Source organism: Haliotis rufescens, unplaced genomic scaffold, assembly GCF_023055435.1.
Source record: "Haliotis rufescens isolate VD_foot unplaced genomic scaffold, xgHalRufe1.0.p SCAF_14, whole genome shotgun sequence".
NCBI classification, from domain to species: domain Eukaryota; kingdom Metazoa; phylum Mollusca; class Gastropoda; order Lepetellida; family Haliotidae; genus Haliotis; species Haliotis rufescens.
Genome location: NW_025963824.1, coordinates 2,429,227 through 2,449,150, shown reverse-complemented (window position 1 = coordinate 2,449,150; position 19,924 = coordinate 2,429,227). Strand labels below are relative to the sequence as shown.

The 19,924-nt window shown below is 36.3% G+C and overlaps 1 protein-coding gene across 1 annotated transcript; it reads left to right on the top strand.

The window, feature by feature from the left end:
* Nucleotides 1-565: 565 nt before the first annotated feature.
* Nucleotides 566-12,837, top strand: LOC125379323. Its single transcript, XM_048395630.1, has 10 exons — nucleotides 566-2,829; nucleotides 4,285-4,405; nucleotides 4,889-4,936; nucleotides 5,212-5,256; nucleotides 5,771-5,943; nucleotides 6,178-6,276; nucleotides 7,103-7,170; nucleotides 8,022-8,113; nucleotides 8,425-8,534; nucleotides 11,818-12,837. The coding sequence occupies exons 2-10, from the start codon at nucleotides 4,381-4,383 to the stop codon at nucleotides 12,169-12,171; spliced, it is 1,014 nt and encodes a 337-aa protein (XP_048251587.1). The 5' UTR covers nucleotides 566-2,829; nucleotides 4,285-4,380; the 3' UTR covers nucleotides 12,172-12,837.
* Nucleotides 12,838-19,924: the final 7,087 nt, after the last annotated feature.

The following is a 19,924-nucleotide window of genomic DNA, read 5'->3' as shown; positions in this document are numbered from 1 at the left end:
TTCTATTTGTAGGAACAGACTAAGCAAGAATGCTTCGCTGTGAACTTAATTTTTTCAGTGAAACCCCTATCAAAATACTACCCTTGTTTCTCTTTTCAAAGATTCTAGTTTTCACCTGTTTTGTCTGGTTTAAATTTAACAGTTTTTATTCAGAAAGGCCATACGCCTTTCATACGACAATTCACTGCAATAATGATGAGAAAAACAGATTGAGTTATATCATTGTAGATACAATTACTGGTAGCTGCATATTATATTTTGGCACTATTTACCACGAAAAGACCAAATCATGAGCAAATTTAACTGAAATGTAAAGTGGCTACTCTTTATATTTATTTTCTTATCTTCCTTGTCTATAATCATATGACATTGCCTATGAAATTTGAATAAATAAACAAATATTTTGTTTTCCCATACCGACTGACGATTGTCGTAGAACAAAGATCGTTTCTACAATAGAGGGCCTCATTAGTAATATTTGAACTAATATATTATATTTTGTAAACGCTTTTGCTGGCTGTGACCTAGGCAAACCATGATGTTTTTAGAAGAATCTGCTTTGTTTTAATCACAATCACTGATCCAAACATGTGCGCCAATATGTTAATCCTTCAATAAGATTATCTTATCGTGAGAAGAAAGGTGCCGTTTATGAACTGTGCGTTGCGACTCAACGTTCAACTGAATTGTGAAAACATTTTAGTATTGGGCAGAGACGTCCACATTATACAAATTCTCACTTCCGTTTAAAAAATCCAAAATGCATATATACTTAGACGTCTGATGGCCAGTTACGTTTGAAACGCGTTGAAAAAAGGCTGTTCATTATCTTGGATCGACTTTTTGCAATGGAAGAGGCATCACTGCATGGAATTTGGTCAGAGTCAGGAGAAAGCTCAGGTAAGACCAAATATCTACATATTTATTTATGTAAAGACATCGGTTTATTTCTGTGTAAATCACCATATAGAGGAGATACATTATCGTTCGATATTATTATATTATGCAAAACATCACACATAAGATTATGAAATGTTTTCCCTTTCTGAGATATTGCTCATATCTGACAAATATACATACATTGTAAAGGAATCGTTTAGTGCCATATACATGAATATAGAAATGTAATGACTACTCTATTAACATAAGACGTTCGATATAGAGTTGTGAACGGACCTAACAATTTACATCTACCATCTTTTATTATCTCTGTCGCAGAAAGCACACTTCGTTGTGAACTGCAGTGTTATAGTGAGAACCTTTGACACAGAAGACAATTATTTCTAAAATATGTTCTAAAATAACGTATCGCTTTACCGTATGCATGTACATAGTATAACGTTAGTTGTTATCTATTAGATTTTTGATCCCCGTACATTGCTAAAACTGCACAATGCGACACCCGGGTATACGACTATTAAAAAACCTCCAATACAACAATGTTGATAAACAAAGATTATTTGTGATATCTACAAGCAGTGTCACAATAAAACTGAAGATTTTGATTTTGTATCGCCTATGAAAAGTAATTTATTCTGCAAACATGCAGTGCCACGGAAACTCTAACTATCTTTTATTAAGAAGCTGCATATGTGTTATTTCGTTTAAACAATTTGTAACTACAGTTTGAATCCCCTTTTTAACATGGACATATTATACACTTGATGAGATTGTTTGCGCGGCTCAGTTCTCAGTTCACATGTTTGACAAATGGCACTATAAAACGTTGGTAAAAATATCAAAAACAGCCTTTTTAATTTGGAATAGTATATGCCCAATGACGGTTTGGCAGAAACCACAAAAAAGTATAGATTGTCAATAACATGTCGCACATACCGGGCCCTAGTTCAAGATCAAAGATAATTGCCGCCTTGGAATGTCTAGCGGAATGATTGACACCTGTTATCACTGTAAATGTCTTGTCAAGGCTTGACTAACGATGACTCAACGCCAATTTAAAGAGGACATTACCACATGTTTATTGATAAACATTGAGAATAACCATAGACAGTATGGCGCCGCTTAATTTGACTGTCTGCCGCTTTCACACTGATTTGACAATATGCATAGGTAACACGCGTTACTGCCGCATGAGTTTGTTATTTTCTATGATGGGTAGTGATACGTGTGCGATTTATTTGCAATGAAACTTAGCCAATTCTCTATGACATCGGCATTTGTGCACGGGAACCACGGCGTGTATGTTTATTTCTCTCAAATCGTAAACGTAATTATTAATTACTACAGTCACCTACTACAATATTTTGGGTTATTTGTCATTTGGATATTTTCTTAATAACTTAAGACAAATAATTGATATATGAATTATTTATATTAATATGAATTCAGGCTCTTGAAATAGAGTTTATTAACATCATTCCTCTATTTGGCTGGCATTTTGAGTAGATTGTTCTGACTAAATCTAGTTCCACCATGCAAACTACATGTTTTCCTCTGAATTTATAATCAGTATCTCTTCAATTGTAATTATTCTACCTGCGTTTTATGTTATAAGAAAACCGAACAGTTATCATCATTCGATAGGACAAAGGCTTAACTATGCTTCTTACCCAAACTACCAAACTAAGTATTCAGATGTGTGACCATATCCCTACAAACACGCTAAAACCAAGCAATCCCATTTCACTTACATATTGTTTGAAACACATGCTAGTCAATCGCAAAATACTGATTCGCATTTTAGATTCAAGGTAAGCAATGCATTATATACTTACAACATATTTATCATGTTCAATTTAAGGATCCGAATACCAGATCGACGAGGAGGACAAGAGTGACACATCGTCGGAATTTGCCACCAATTACCAGGTATTAATTGAAATAGTGAATAGATTATTCACTGATTATCCGGGGAAGTTAACAATTTTTGATTTAAACAATATTTCATTCGGAAATAATATAACGATACAGAATAGGGAAAAGGTGAACCGAAAACTAAATATCTATACTAAGTCTAACATCTTTCCTCTTACAATAATGTACGCAGTAACTATATTCTAATGTAAATGAATAACATTTTGTAAAAAGGAAATACGGTGAGACAGTTAAGTAATGTTGTATCATTTATTTCGGTTTCTTCATGTCCCAGGAAACTATACGCTGATCTCTTGTAATAGAGTAACATGAATGTTTTATTAGTAGACTGAATGTGTGTCTGTATGAACTGAATTGTATCATCATAGTGTTGACCCAAAAGGAATATCGCCAAGGTGAACGAGACAAAAATATTGAAAAAAATCATAGAGTAGGTTAGGAAAAAAAGTCATGGGAAAAAAATCATAAACAATAAAATCTGTATGCATATCAGTTTTATTCAAGTAACAACAAGTGATCTGAAGACTAAATAAATAAAGTCCTGTTCTGTTCTGAAGACGCCGTCATGATTAGTTGGCGCCAGCCTAGACTGTCCAATCAACGTGAATATACAAACCGTGATGTTACTTGACCAGTTGATGGCACCTGTCAAACTCAAAGTGCCCCTGGTCCTCCACCCACCATGTGTAATACTTTAGCGCACTTGAACGTTTTATGTGCAGCTATATCACTGTTAGGCTGAGTGATGAGAGAATAAATTTGGTCGTTTTTGTTAACGATCGTTTTTATGTTCAACCTGGTAACCTTATAAGTGACTAACTGTTTTATCATGATGAAATGAAACATAAAAAAATAATCAGAGGGAATGACGGTCGCATTTTTCGCATACATGTCATGCTCGCATTAATTTCATGATTTACTCAAGATAGATTTGAGCAACGATCATGTTTGGGTAAGGGAGATAATTTTGTCTCCGCTTGCAATTGGTTTCAATCGGACGAGCAGCTCCGAGATCGCAGCTTGACTGTTCGGTACGGCCGAAACGCGGCATCCATGTTGTTCACGCTCCTTAGATCACGCGGCCTCATTGGCCTGACGAGACATAGCTCTACATGCCACTATCGCTTTGCTTCAGTTTCTGCCAGTCTATACCTTTCTTGAATCAATTAACGATTTCATTGTCAAAGTGGTCTGATTTCAGTAATGTTAATGAAATCGGTGTTGTAATATATTATAAACTTGAACATTGTGCACTATCTGTTATACATCTGTCAGTTATATATGTAATATTCATATTGTCAGGGATTGTTTTACTAAATGTGTTAACACTTATATCACCCGTTTACATCATCTGCTGCTAGTGTCGAAAACAAGTGTTTGACGAATTCAAGTTTTACCGCATAACCATATTGTGGAAACATTTTAATTTTGTATTTGGTCTCATCGTAGAGTCCAGTCAAGCGCAAGAACAAAATCTTGAGACAAAGGGAAGAAAATGGAAAAAAGAATAGATTAGGAAGCGGTCCAGTTGCCTCATCTACACCTATGACAAGAGTTTACGACTTTTCAGGTATTTCTTACCGAACTTTACAATAATGGTTCCTAATTAGTGGCCAGGTTGAACTGTTGAAATGTGTCTGTGATTGCAGAAAGTGTCTCTCATAACCTGTAATGGGTTGTTCATACATAATTGTTTTAAATAGATTTTATATTGTAAATATGAGGTGAGACTGTAATAAAATATCTGTCTGTAATTACGACAAGTAGGACTGACCGTTAGCTTTAGCAGTCCACGTGAAGCAAAAAAAGTATAACGTTTGTGACTCGCCTGCAGTCGCAGATGAATTTCTTTACCTTTTTAAATGTCCAGGGCTCAATCATCAAAGAAAAACATGAACTGTAAATTATTGTGCATGGCAAAATGTATATAAACTTTGCAAATGTATGCAGTCTAAAAACTATTATGTTCGAGCAATAAAGCACGTTCAAGATAACTGATTCATATATTTTCATCAACCCAAGCCCATTTCTTAAATTGTACTTTTCTATGCAGATGGAGAAGATGACGGTCAGGACTTACTGAGAAGAGCCTCAAGCTGTAGTATGTATTTTCATCAAACACAATTCTATGAGCAGGTTCATGAATTTTCTTGTCACATTCGTGTAGTTTAACATGTAATTTGCTTTCATTTCAATCAGAGATTATCGTAGGTATGCTTAGACACGCAGTTATTTTCAACATCTAAATGGATATTCATAAAGATAAATGAAATCCGTATCCATCGGCGATCAATGGTATGTAGTGCATCGATGTGTCTGCAATTTGCTTAGAAAATAGCACTCATACGGCATCTGATAAACAAATTAATGTTTCAGAGAAACAAGCTGCAATTCAAGCTGAGACTCCTCGTATGAGACAAGGTATGTCACACAACGTATGAAATGATTTTTCGCATTGTATGAATAATCATACATTTATATGATTTTGGCACATCTTTAGCTGCCACAAGATACGCGGAATGACACAGGAGGAACATCTCCATTATTGATAAGGATTGCTTAATCGACATTAAAATGCCCTAGCTAATGATATTCAAACACTCATTCGTCAACACCAATTACATTCGACCAGCAACAAGATCATTTAATGTAACTATCCTTTTTATGTTTGCCGCTGAGGCTTGTCTTATATTCCAGCGGGATTTCAAATGACTGCAACCTAGTGCTTATAACACTTCAGATTGCAGTTGATGGCAAAATTAGCTTACTCTTTTTAATAAGAATATCAAGGAGGGGTAGTTCTGTTTGGCTCGAATATATTTTGAATTTGATATTTGAGTGCATATTTTGGAGAAGGTTGCACTTGAATTTTTCCCAGAACGTAAAACGGTCATCCAGGTGCTATGTAAGTATTTAATGTTTCTCTTAATTACAGGAAAGTCAATCCCCTATGCGGAATTTCTCCAACTCATGAGGGTCATGGAAGGACGACTTCACAGGGCCATTACAGATTTGAAGGGCGAAGTCGGCGACCTTAAAAAGGAAATTGGAAACTTAAACAGCGAGGTTAGAGACCTCAAGAGCAAACTTACTGAAAAGAATACACAGGTAAGTGATGATAGTCAACACTGTATTCAGTTTAAAATGCATTCTCGATATGATTTATCGTGTTTCAAGGGGAAAATTATAGTTAAATATATATTTACGTGTCATTACAAGGAAACATTGATTTTAAAAATTGCATCCAGCCAGTGTTGGATCATGCGATATAACAGTAAGTGAACTAGTAGGGCATACCATGATACGTTTCACCGTCAATTTTCACTATATTTGTATTTCCAGGTTACCGCCCTAACTGCAAAAGTTACACGTTTGGACAACAGGGTCCAGGAACCAACACAAACTTCGACCAAATCCAGCAAAGTCAGTACAAACATAAGGGTAAGATCCCAGCAAAACATCAAAACGGCGGATATGTGGAAAACCGTGTTTAGCGACCGAGATTATACAGCTCGTTAAACGAGGGCAATCAACATAAACTATGTGTTGTTATTGGGAAGAAAAACACCATAACGATTGTTTTCCCGATGTACTCGGCACTAATAAGCGGATTAAGGTTCAATTCAGATACTTTCGGCTTGAAAGCATTCACTTTCTTTATCTAAAATAATATTTGGCATGGGGGAGATTGCACTAGTGTAATGATAAAACACCACTTTGTTTACAATCAAGTTGTAAACAATCAAGTTGTAAACCAACGCATGGACCTGTTACTGTTGTGGTACGGTATATTGTAGACATGGAGCATAGAGTGTTTTTGTATGTTGGATGAGTGTGTTTGGATGAGAAAGTGTTTGTATGCGTGAACGTTGTGTTTGTGTCCAGAATGGTAAATGCGTATGAGTTTCGTATGTACCCCGGTATGCAAGTATGAAAGTAATTATGTCTTGAGTGTATGTGTGTGAATGTTACGTAAATTTGTGCATGGAGGTATCTGAGTGAGGTAGGTATGTTGTGGTGTGTCCACAGAGGTGGATGTGGGATGCAACTGTATTTTATTGTAATTTTTTAATTTTCTTTAAATGACCAGGTGTATCTACTTAAATAGCTTGGGTTCAGCAATCGCATTAATTTCACGATTTACAGTAATCGATGCGTTTCTCATAAGACAATATCAAGTTTTGATAGATTTATCTCACAGATAAAATCACCAATATTGATTCTTTCTATTGTCTGTTAACTATATTTTATCAATTTTCTTCCTTAGGCAGCATTGAAGGCAGCGATCGACCATGCTGAAACTGAGAAAGGGTGGACTATGGAGCCTATGTTCACGTAAGTATCGTAGTGTGCAGTGATCATTTTGGAAAGGACGATATGTTCATTCTGTTACAATCATTTAAATAATTCGAAAATATCATTTTTACCATACTTGACAACCATTTGTTTGGAGTCGACTTACACCAGGAAAACGCTGTGGCATTGTAAGCACTATTTCTGTTGATATGTGTATCTTTGCGTCTGTGAGACCGAGTATGTAACCTATATAATTATTTATCTCTTTTTAAACCCCTATAGGTTTGTCGCTGATAAAAGTTAATCAAAACTATCAAAAGTCATATGTAATTTATCTTTGTTTCACTTATACTTTTATTACAGTACTTTTTATTCAGATGAATAGATAGGCTTGTTTTAAAATCTTATCGCATTTTTAGTGTTCATTTTACCTCCATAATCAATGAACGAGTCGCAAAGTTTTGTGTGCCTCAAGTTTTTCTGATAAAATTGGAGGTACATCCGAAAAAGACTGTTACGCAATTTTGGCAAAAATAATATTTTCTTAATACCACCACGATTACTTCTCTTCCATGAATCCCGTTTCAGTAGAAAATAGTCATAAATAAAGTCTTAGGAATCTTTGTAATGGGAAATTATATGAGACAGTCACATAAATATATATCTTTTTGTTATTTTTGTACCAGAAAACTGTACCACCAATATATCTCAAATCTAAACGAATATGTCTTAATTATGCAGTGAAATTATACCTAATAATCTTGCTTCTTTTAGTTACTTCAAAATAAGTTAATAAGTTCATGCTGAAGTCGTTAAAGAAGATTATATGTAATAGCTATTGGCATATGTATATTTCTGGTCATATAATAAAAGTAAAACATTTGTTGCAGGTTGGAGTCCGCACAGAATCGACAAGTTGTCAAATACATCTGGGACTTTTCTAAGGTGATAGCTCCAAGCATGACAAAACAGGAATTTAAAGGTATTTTTATCATTTAAGTGTATTTCAAATGCATGTGTCCGTCATGTACATTTTTAAAACATTTCAATTCCATAAGTCAATGCAAAGGTACACATGCCTACTAGTGGAAAGATTTAAACCTTTTTTCAGTGTTTTGAAATGACTTATCTATGATGCGTAACATTCCCATTAGTCTGTCAGGAAAGAATTATATGCAGCATTCACAGGTAAACTAATGGTTAAAGACTTGCTGTACACTATTTGAAGATATGGAAAAAAGACCGGTATGTTGCAGTTCACATCCAAATAAGGAAAGAAACATTATGTTCCAGATGGTATGACCAGGATCATGTTAACGAAGAAAGAGAAGCTATCCCGAACACGTAACGGAAAAGAGAAAGAACACACGGACGCGTCCAGAAAGAATTCAAGGAAACTGACGGTAAGTTGAAAGATTTGTGTTGCTGGAGGGATTAAATACCCCCTTAGGATATAAAATTTGGATTATTGAAGATGAATTTTGAGTGAAGCTTAACTTGGGCAAAGTAAGGCCAATTGTTGGAAGTGTTTGAGGTGTGACTTTATATAGGCCTGTTGGCCATGGCCGCCGAGTTAAAAAAAAGAGAAATTTAGAATGAGGTGAGTGGCGCCTTATTAATATATAATTAAAAGGTGCCCAGTGGAGTAAGGTTATAGGGAGAGGTGGAATTTGGAATACATATGTTTTTTGCAGAATTAACAGCAGGATAGATTAGAATAGAGAATTTTATTAGGACAACCGGGGTGTATAAAAATTGGTAAATTGCCTGCTTTTAATATTTACCTATTTACCCTTATATAGTTTACACCCCGGGTAATTTTCTGTTGTTTATATTATGAGTGTATATATATACATAGTGCCCCAGGTAATTTTACAAGTATACACTACAATTCTAAGACGGAAAGGCCGTCATGTGTTGTCTAGACTGTCCAATCAACGTGAGTTAACAAACCGTGATCACTTGACTAGCATTGATTAGCTTGTCTATAATGCCCACCTTTGTAACATGTCAATATATTGCTTTGTCATTATATCATTGTAATTAGTGCTGAGAAAATGTTGTTATGAACAGTGGCACGACCATCACCCGACACCTGTATATATTCAATGTGTTACGTGACAGACTATTTCTATTATCCCCCAGTCTCTGTCTTGTTAGTTAACGCCAGAGTCGACACACGCGTAGCTCAGCTATTTTAGTCAGTCTTCTAATGACTGGGACAACACACACGACTTGTGTAACTTGTTTATAATTTCAATCACTGTTCAGAAAACATTTGTGGAGGTGTAATAAACCACAGGCGCGAAAGAGATTTTTTTTTTAACCTTTAATATGAAAGTATATATTTTACAAGAGCTTTTTGCCAGTCTAGCTACCACTCGCTCGTCTTCTACATAAGAATAAAAGTGGGGCACATCTCTGCCGGTATTCTTCCATGTATTCGCATAACAGCTTCGAAATAATATTTTGGGCGTCCATTGATGCACATATGCATCGGAGAGTCAACTAGGACATTGGCAAATGAATTCATGTAAATGCAATATCATCATACAACGTGTTTAGAAAATAATAAGAAGAAGAAGATTCCAAGCGATGCTCCCGAGTGCTTTGCCGGTACTGACGTCAGTGGTTAGGGCTTGTGGTTTTGCACATAAGTAGATAATAGAATCCAGTCAATATATATAATATCGTTTTTTAAGTCTTTCACAGTATTTTAACCTGTGAAATAAACTCATCATAATACTTATTAAGAGGTGTGTCGCTAATCACCTCGGGATATCTTTGATATTCCATGTATAACTTTGCTCTGACTTATTGAATTTCCTATTTACCTGGCTTGAATCAATTCATATACAGAAGAGTAAAACGACTGAACCTGCATACATTTTAAGCGGTCATTGATCAAAGGATATTATGAGGCGTACTACTTTTTGTTTGTCAACATCACGCCTCGAAACATTTTATAAAGTAAACCGTGACTGTTCTGTTGTTAAAATTAGGTATTACTGAAACGGATTTTTGAGCAGTTGTCAATATATGAAATAATAGGTCATGTGTATCCATTAATGCCCATCCGACGGATATGTTTCCATTACCAAGCTTAGTAAGGCAAGGTTGCCTGTTGTCCTCAATACTATTTTGTGTTGAGCAATACGATTTAGCAACAAAATTTAAAAAATCATTGGCTTGCTATTATATGCGTATGAATTTCTCTTTTAACAGCAGGGTTTTGCCCGGTCTCAGTAATATTGAATTGTATAAACGTTGTTAGGTAAGGTTTAAATCTTACCATTTCTTGGTAGTTATTATTGTCGTTGCAAGAAATTAATAGTTTCTTTTAAATGTTACTTGACGAATTTACATTGCACCCTCAATGTAAATGTGTTGTCAATATATTCAAATAGTTGAAATCATTTCCTAAATAACTAATGTTACACAAATAACACTTTCCGCCATAAAAAGGTACATAACGCCATCTTTCTACCTTTATAGAAACCCTGAGCGTCACCCAATGACCCTAATAAATCTGTCACCCGCGGCCGCATGTATATGCACATAGAAAATTGGTTAGAGGTAGATATGCCACAAATACAATTACAGAAACTCTCAGAATATGATAAATTAGGAAGCATTTGTTTTTAATGATTTAAAGAATGGTTTATCTCAAATAAAGAAGGCCAACAGACAATGCCTATATGAAGTTCCCCCCAGACAAATTCCTTCCACATAATTTACTATTGCATCTCAGAGGACTGTACCTTGGGTACTGAAACAGATAATGAACATTACCCTGATAAAAGTAACCACAACTAGAAGATAAATTATGAGGAGCAAATCTATCAAATTTGTAGCCATTTATTTCACTACGTTCTTATCTAAATGTACTATGTACTATCCAATTCTTTCCGTTACCAAATATTCTATATTGATGAGTTACATTACTATCGATCCGGACTTTCGTTGTCAAACATGTTAAATCGACACAAATTAGCCTCGAGCAGATCACCACTCAGCTGCCCAGCCATTCCACAGAGATTTTTCTTAAATTGTTCTGATAAACAAAACCAGAATATCGGAATCGTAACTGACATATCTCCCTTACTTGCGATATGTTCCACTGTTGTTAGAAATGTCGTGTCATTTTAAAACGTATATAAATCCAATCATACCTTCAGATCATTGTTGTAACATGTCTTTTGGTAGTATATTTATCTATACTACGAAATGTTTCATGTTTCATACTCTGTGGGGAGTGACTAATATTCACACCAAGTACCAGATAGATAGTTAGGAATGTAACGATGCGTATAACTATAGTTGCTGCAATTGCTTCTCTGAAATGAGAATAAAATGTTTCATGTTTGTTATTCCTGCATTAAAACGTCTTAAATAACTCCTGCTTGTACGCAGTGAGTTTTACTTTAGGAGTTCAACTGCAAATAATATGTACTATGAGTTGTAAGTTAATGTTACTGAAACTTGAAGATTATCTGTAGACTTCTTTTTATAGATTTAGATATATATTTCTTCCCATTTACAGAATTTCGATTTATAGTGACTCTAAACACAACATGCTCAGGACAAACTATTCTACTGAAGTAATGGGCACATTTCTGTTTTGTCTTCGTTTTATTTCGTGTTTAAGAAAGGTGGGTGTTATAAAGTGAACGGTTTTGCTTTCAGAAAAGCAGAAACCGTGTAACTGGCATTGAAAAATCCGAACTACCTCATCACACAAGGACCAAGTACATTCGAGTAATGAAAAAAACGCAGCTCATGTCGTCAGAAGAGAGTTCGGTCGACGAGGATGGCAACCGGGTCTTCAATGTGAGAAGGAGGGACTGGGAGAGTCATGAAATGAGGGCCGCTAAAAAAGTGGCCGACGAGACATTTAGTAAAACAACCAAGACAGCAGCGTCCATCGTACCACGGACGAGACGAATTACAGGTGTCTCGTCATTTGCACCACCTCCTGCCTGGTTGCAGAAAGAAGACAGCTGGGTCAGCTCAGCACTGACATACCATGGAGTAGTTTAGAATCATCATCATTCATATCCTCATCAGAACATGCTTACTTACTTACTAAAAGGGGTGTTTTTATAGGTTAGGAATTTTAGGGTTTATTGGCAGCTTGTTTTTTGTCCTTTTTTTTAAATGCGGCCAAGTAGGCCTGGTTTGATTAGATATATGCTTAGTGCTTCAAAGGTTTAAAGTCATGTAGGGGGTTCAGTACAGTCATGTGATTGTTGCAATTTAGTGAGGATTGGAGTGTTGTTTGGTCTGTGTTGCTGGTAATGTGTTCCATAAAGTATTGAATAGGGCGCTCTAAATGTAAATGTCACACGGGAATAATACGTGTTCGGGCGTTTCTTTTTAAGTTGCAGTGGGGGTATTTACCGGTTTGGTGGTTTTTTTAATTAGGTGTAGGTGAGAGCTTAACTTAGTGTGGCCTGTTTGTAGTTTGGTTATTACTCTGTCAATGTTTTTGGTTTTATGATGGATATGTTTTTTTGAGTGGCGTTTTAGTTTGCAATCATATTTCTGATTGTTATTTTGCCGCTATTTTCCTTTGAGATACTTTTAACTTCTTTTTTTTTATTTTGGTAGGTTGATGCTTGGGATGCTTACTTCTTCTAATTTTAGTGCTGATTTGGCTGCTTTGTCTACATGTTCGTTGCCAAACACCCCAACGTGGGCAGGGATCCAAACTATTTCTATGTCTTTACCTAGTTTACGTAGATTGTTGGCGCTTTTATCTGTTGTATTAGTTTGGGGCGTTTTTTGTGGTTTTGTTTTTATGGCCTGGAGCCCACTTAATGAGCCGGGATGCGCATGAATCACGGTCGTCAAAACGAATATATTTACCAATTATATGAAGTCAATTAGCCAGTTCAAGAGACAATACCCTTGTGTAATTACGTCGCATGCCTCTGGTTCACGGTTCGTCTGATCTCCCGTCATAAAACCACGATGTTTATTTACCTGGAGCCCCAGACAGCGCTGACTTCCCTGTGTGCAAGTACGTACATGGCAATAAATGGTTTGACAGTTGTTTGACGGAATCCCCCCCCCCCCCCCCCCCCCCTCCTTCTACCTTTTATGGCATATTTCAAAATTCCAAACTTGACCTGTTTTGTATATATGTATATATTATTATGTTAATATGGACAATGGTAAAATTCATAATCACAGTTCAAGGGCTGTTCACAAATTATGTAAATCTGCTTCGTGATGAATGAAGCATGGTAATAAATGTATGCATCTGAGTCATTTGTTCTGTATTCTTTGATGAGAATGAGTTTTCTTATATTAATGATGATTACTCTCACAGAATATTTGATAAGAGGATAGGACTTTCAGTTGAGAATAGTTATGCAAAAGTATAGGCGGTCTGTGCACATGTGGTAAAACTGATATATCATTGACATGATAATCGGGACTTGGAAATCATAGTCTCTCATTATATGACATAAATACACGTCTATAAGGACGCCCGACTTGTTCACGAAGCGTAATTTCAGGTTATCTGAAATCTGTCGGTTTGGAATTATTATTTTTTGTTTGTAATAAGGATAACAAAAACATGTTTTGTATTCTATAAATAATTCAGTGTTCGTTTCCCGCGGTTAAAGAGTTTAAACTGATTGCAAACTGATTTTAAAATATATGGTTCTGTCTGTAGTACGTCCTGATGTCATAATATTATGTCGTAAACATGTTAAATAAAACAATTATTGATAACTTCCTGAATTCCAATTGTTCAATGAACAGAATTATTCACAGCTCTGGCCTGAGACAACAATCAATTAGATGTTACTAAAGATTGTCCATTCTATGATCTTAGGCACATGTCGGCGCACTTACATGTGAGCCGTCTAGACGACCGTCTGTTTTGTCATTAAATGGCAGCTGCCATCCAGCCGAATACTTAATCTTGAGACCTATTAGGGTCTTGTCGAGTCAAGTGCGGGTCTCTCTCCCACCTTAGGGACGGAGACTGTAAAAGCCCCTCGCTACACAGACAAGTAGTGAATGTTTGAGATAAATATATTATTATATAGTTTAAACTCAATAAATAACTGTTGTTATTGTCCAAATTACTGATAAAACATATTTTAACTTTTTCCTTCTAACCATATTTCCAAACCATTCCAAACCATTCCAAGCCATTCCAAACATTTCCAATTTTGGAAATATGCTTGGAAATGTTGCCATTCCAATTTTGGATTTTTTGGAAAGATCGATCTTTCCAAGCTTTGGAAATGTTGGAATGAGCGATCTTTCCAAAGAAATCCAACGATCATTCCAAATTGGAATGGACGCTATTTGGTCTTGTGATACTTACATAATTGGATATAAGAATATTCCACTGTGTATTATTGTCATATGGAACACTAACAACTCTTCGGGGTTACGCCCTATGCTGTATGTTAATATCCATAACAATCATTATTTTGCACAAACCTGAAACCACCTGAGACTAGAAGTTCTTTTAATGAAATTTACAAGGACAATAACAAATTTGGACTGACATACTTTCATTATGTTCATGATAATGTATATTCGAATGGAATTCGAAATTAAGGGGTATGTGTGTTTAGCAGGTAGTAATCAATATAATGTATTGACTTGCTATAATGGTTATTTGATCAACTATTAATTGATTTGTGACACTGTAATTTGTATGAGTATAACAAATGTTTCACTTGTATGGTTTTTGGTGCATGTTGAGAGGTGCTTTATGCAGGATAATTTTTTGGGAGGATCACATTTACAGGCAGGGCAGGGGAAATCTTTTTGGCATGCATTAATCACTGTCATATATCAAAAGTAGAGTCAATCATTCATTTTCTCTCACATTTTAATTATTTCATGTTATTAAATGTTATTTCTCTTGTTTTGCTTGTGTTTTTTGTCATTGTATTTTCTGTTTGTGTTTTTGTGTTGCTGTTTGTTTTGTGTGTTTTTTTCTTTTGATGTTGTTTTTGGTGATGGGTTTTTTAGGGGCGGGGGGCTTTTGAGTATTCCTTGTTATTTTCCGTCATCTGATCTTTCATACAGTCAGCCTGTACCTGCAGATGAGAGTTAAATTTTAGTGTAAGCCTTCCAAAGTGCAACAAAATAATACATCTGCATTATATATATATTCACATTGAATATACAAACTAACTGTGTTAATTAGATGATTTATGAACATGCTTTCTACATTGCATAAAACCCTATTGTCTCCTTCATAAAAAAAATATTTTTAAAATAGGTTTCTACTTATAACTAACAGTTGTTTATGGAAAATTATTTACTTAATTAAAGGTGTATGACAGAGTAAATATGACCAAATATAATACATATTTAAATATAAGTTCCAAACACATGGCTGGTTTATTAAGTACTATAAGAACTAAAAAAAAAAAAAAAATACAATTTATTAAAACAAATATCACGTTTAAAAAATATATTCATAGCATAGATATTCCAAATGTCATCTTCCAAATCTTGCCTAATTTAATGCCTGTTCAAACTGTCACAGGCACGGCTTCCATGCTCACAGATGCCAGAATACCATGGCAAGTTGGGTAATTTGGCCTTCCTGTTAGCAGTTGCATCGTCCACTGAGACTACAGATACACGTCTGAACAATAGTACCGCAATGGTTTGTCAAACATATTTTAGAGGTAAAGAACAGAACACACCAACGAACGGTTGTCAGTTGTCAGTCAGGAACCGATAAACCTTGCAGGGATGACAAATAACCGGTCGTCTTATTCCGAAATAAGCCCACAGCGGTGACAACCAAACGTGGTAGTTGATTCCCTGTGTCCAACCCACCCCTACAGTCTATGACAGATCCCTAGTGGGTGCTACAATATCTGATTCCCTGTGCCCCACCCACCCCTAAAATCTATGACAGATCCCTAGTGGGTGCTACAATATCTGATTCCCTGTGTCCCACCCACCCCTGCATGACAGATCCCTAGTGGGTGCTACAATATCTGATTCCCTGTGTACCACCCACTCCTACAGTCTATGACAGATCCCTAGTGGGTGCTACAATATCTGATTCCCTGTGCCCCATCCACCCCTACAGTCTATGACAGATCCCTAGTGGGTGCTACAATATCTGATTCCCTGTGTCCCACCCACCCCTACAGTCTATGACAGATCCCTAGTGGGTGCTACAATATCTGATTCCCTGTGTCCCACCCACCCCTACAGTCTATGACTGATCCCTAGTGGGTGCTACAATATCTGATCCCTAGTGGGGGCTACAATATCTGATCCCTAGTGGGTGCTACAATATCTGATCCCTAGTTGGTGCTACATTATATGATCCCTAGTGGGTGCTGCAATATCTGATCCCCAGTGGGCGCTACAATATCCGATCCCTAGTGGGTGCTACAATATCTGATCCGTAGTGGGTGCTACAAAATCTTATCTCTAGTGGGGGCTACAATATCTGATCCCTAGTGGGTGCTACAATATCTGATCCCTAGTGGGTGCTACAATATCTGATCCGTAGTGGGTGCTACAATATCAGATCCCTAGTGGGTGCTACAATATCTGATCCGTAGTGGGTGCTACAATATCTGATCCCTAGTGGGTGCTACAATATCTTATCTCTAGTGGGTGCTGCAATATCTGATCCCTACTGGGTGTTACAATATCTGATCCCTAGTGGGTGCTACAATATCTGATCCCTAGTTGGTGCTACAATATCTTATCTCTAGTGGGGGCTACAATATCTGATCCCTAGTGGGTGCTACAATATCTGATCCCTAGTGGGTGCTACAATATCTGATCCGTAGTGGGTGCTACAATATCAGATCCCTAGTGGGTGTTACAATATCTGATCCCTAGTGGGTGCTACAATATCTGATCCCTAGTGGGTGCTACAATATCTGATCCCTAGTGGGTGCTACAATATCTGATCCCTAGTGGGTGCCACAATATCTGATCCGTAGTGGGTGCTACAATATCTGATCCCTAGTGGGTGCTACAATATCTTATCTCTAGTGGGTGCTGCAATATCTGATCCCTAGTGGGTGTTACAATATCTGATCCCTAGTGGGTGCTACAATATCTGATCCCTAGTTGGTGCTACAATATCTGATCCCTAGTGGGTGCTACAATATCTGATTCCTAGTGGGTGCTACAATATCTGATCCCTAGTGGGTGCTACAATATCTGATCCCTATAGGGTGCTGCAATATCTGATCCCTAGTGGGTGCTGCAATATCTGATCCCTAGTGGGTGCTACAATATCTGATCCCTAGTGGGTGCTATAATATCTGATCCCCAGTGGGTGCTACAATATCTGATCCCTAGTGGGTGCTACAATATCTGATCCCTAGTGGGTGCTGCAATATCTGATCCCTACCGGTCTGCTTTATCAAAAGTATGTGTTTGTACAGAGTGATGATATTACACAGGTCACACACTGTCATGCATACGGTATAGATCAGTTGCATGGTATCTTAGTATGCTTCATCAAAAGTATATGTTTGTTCAGTGTCATGATATTAAACAGGTCACTCACTGTCATGCATACAGAAGTATGTGATTGTACAGTGTGATGATATTATATAGGTCACACACTGTCATGTATACAGTATGCATCAGTTGTATGGTATCTTAGTCCGCTTTATCAAAAGTATGTGTTTGTACAGTGTGATGATATAATATAGGTCACACACTGTCATGTATACGGTATACATCAGTTGTATGGTATCTTAGTCCGCTTTATCAAAAGTATGTGTTTGTACAGTGTGATGATATTATATAGGTCACACACTGTCATGTATACGGTATACATCAGTTGTATGGTATCTTAGTACGCTTTATTAAAAGTATGTGTTTGTACAGTGTGATGATATTATATAGGTCACACATTGTCATGTATACGGTATACATCAGTTGTATGGTATCTTAGTCCGCTTTATCAAAAGCATGTGTTTGTACAGTGTGATGATATTATATAGTTCACACACTGTCATGTATACGGTATACATCAGTTGTATGGTATCTTAGTACTCTTTATCAAAAGTATGTGTATGTACAGTGTGCTGATATTTCACAGGTCACACACTGTCATGTATACGGTACACATCAGTTATTATGCTATCTTAGCCGACTTTATCAAAAAGAATGTCTTTGTACAGTGTGATGATATTACACAGCACACACACTGTCATGTATAGAGAATACATCTGTTGTATGGTATCTTAGTTCGCTTTATCAAAAATGTGTGTTTGTACAGAGTGATGATATTACACAGGTCACACACTGTCATGTATACGGTATACATCAGTTATCATGCTATCTTAGTCGAATTTAACAAAAGTATGTGTTTGTACAGTGTGATGATATTACAAATGTCACACATTGTCATGTATACGGTATACATCAGTTGTAAGGTATCTTAGTCCGCTTTATCAAAAAGTATGTGTTTGTACATAGTGATGATATAACACAGGTCACACACTGTCATGTATACGGTATACATAAGTTATATGGTATCTTAGTCCGCTTTATCAAAAGTATGTGTTTGTACAGTGTGATGATATTACACAGGTCACACACTGCCATGCATATGGTATGCATCAGTTGTTATGCTATCTTAGTCCGCTTGATCAAAGGTATGTGTTTGTACAGTGTGATGATATTACACAGGTCACACATTGTCATCTATACGGTATACATCAGGTGCATGGTATCTTAGTATGCTTCATCAAAAGTATGTGTTTATTCAGTGTCATGATATTACACAGGTCACACACTGTCATGTACACGGTATACATCAGTTATTATGCTATCTTAGTCCGCTTTATCAAAAGCATGTGTTTCTACAATGTGATGATATAACACAGGTCACACACTGTCATTTATACGGTATACATCAGTTATCATGCTATCTTAGTCGACTTTATCAAAAGAATGTGTTTGTACAATGTGATGATATTATATAGGTCACACACTGCCATGTATACGGTATACATCAGTTGTATGGTATCTTAGTACGCTTTATCAAATGTATGTGTTTGTACAGTGTGATGATATTCTATAGGTCACACACTGTTATGTATACGGTATACATCAGTTGTATGCTACCTTAGTCCGCTTTATCAAAAGTATGTGTTTGTACAGAGTGATGATATTACACAGGTCACACACTGTCATGTATACAGTATGCATCAGTTATCATGCTATCTTAGTCGACTTTATCAAAAGAATGTGTTTGTACAATGTGATGATATTATATAGGTCACACACTGTCATGTATACAGTATGCATCAGTTGTATGGTATCTTAGTACGCTTTATCAAAAGTATGTGTTTGTACAGAGTGATGATATTACACATGTCACACTTTCATGGATACGGTATACATCAGTTATCATGCTATCTTAGTCGACTTTATCAAAAGAATGTGTTTGTACAATGTGATGATATTATATAGGTCACACACTGTCATGTATACGGTATACATCAGTTGTATGGTATCTTAGTACGCTTTATCAAATGTATGTGTTTGTACAGTGTGATGATATTATATAGGTCACACACTGTCATGTATATGGTATACATCAGCTGTATGCTATCTTAGTCCGCTTTACCAAAAGAATGTGTTTGTACAGTGTGATGATATTATATAGGTCACACAATGTCATGTATACAGTATGCATCAGTAGTATGGTATCTTAGTCCGCTTTATCAAAACTATGTGTTTGTACAGTGTGATGATATTATACAGGTCACACACTGTCATGTATACGGTATGCATCAGTTGTATGGTA

What these genes read in the sequence shown, in the direction of transcription:
- LOC125379323 (XM_048395630.1), top strand. Translation starts at nt 4,381, where the DNA reads ATGACAAGAGTTTACGACTTTTCAG. An exon ending in GACTCCTCGTATGAGACAAG is followed by an intron (nt 5,257 to 5,770) that starts GTATGTCACACA and finishes TCTTAATTACAG; the next exon opens with GAAAGTCAATCCCCTATGCG. An exon ending in TTACTGAAAAGAATACACAG is followed by an intron (nt 5,944 to 6,177) that starts GTAAGTGATGAT and finishes TTGTATTTCCAG; the next exon opens with GTTACCGCCCTAACTGCAAA.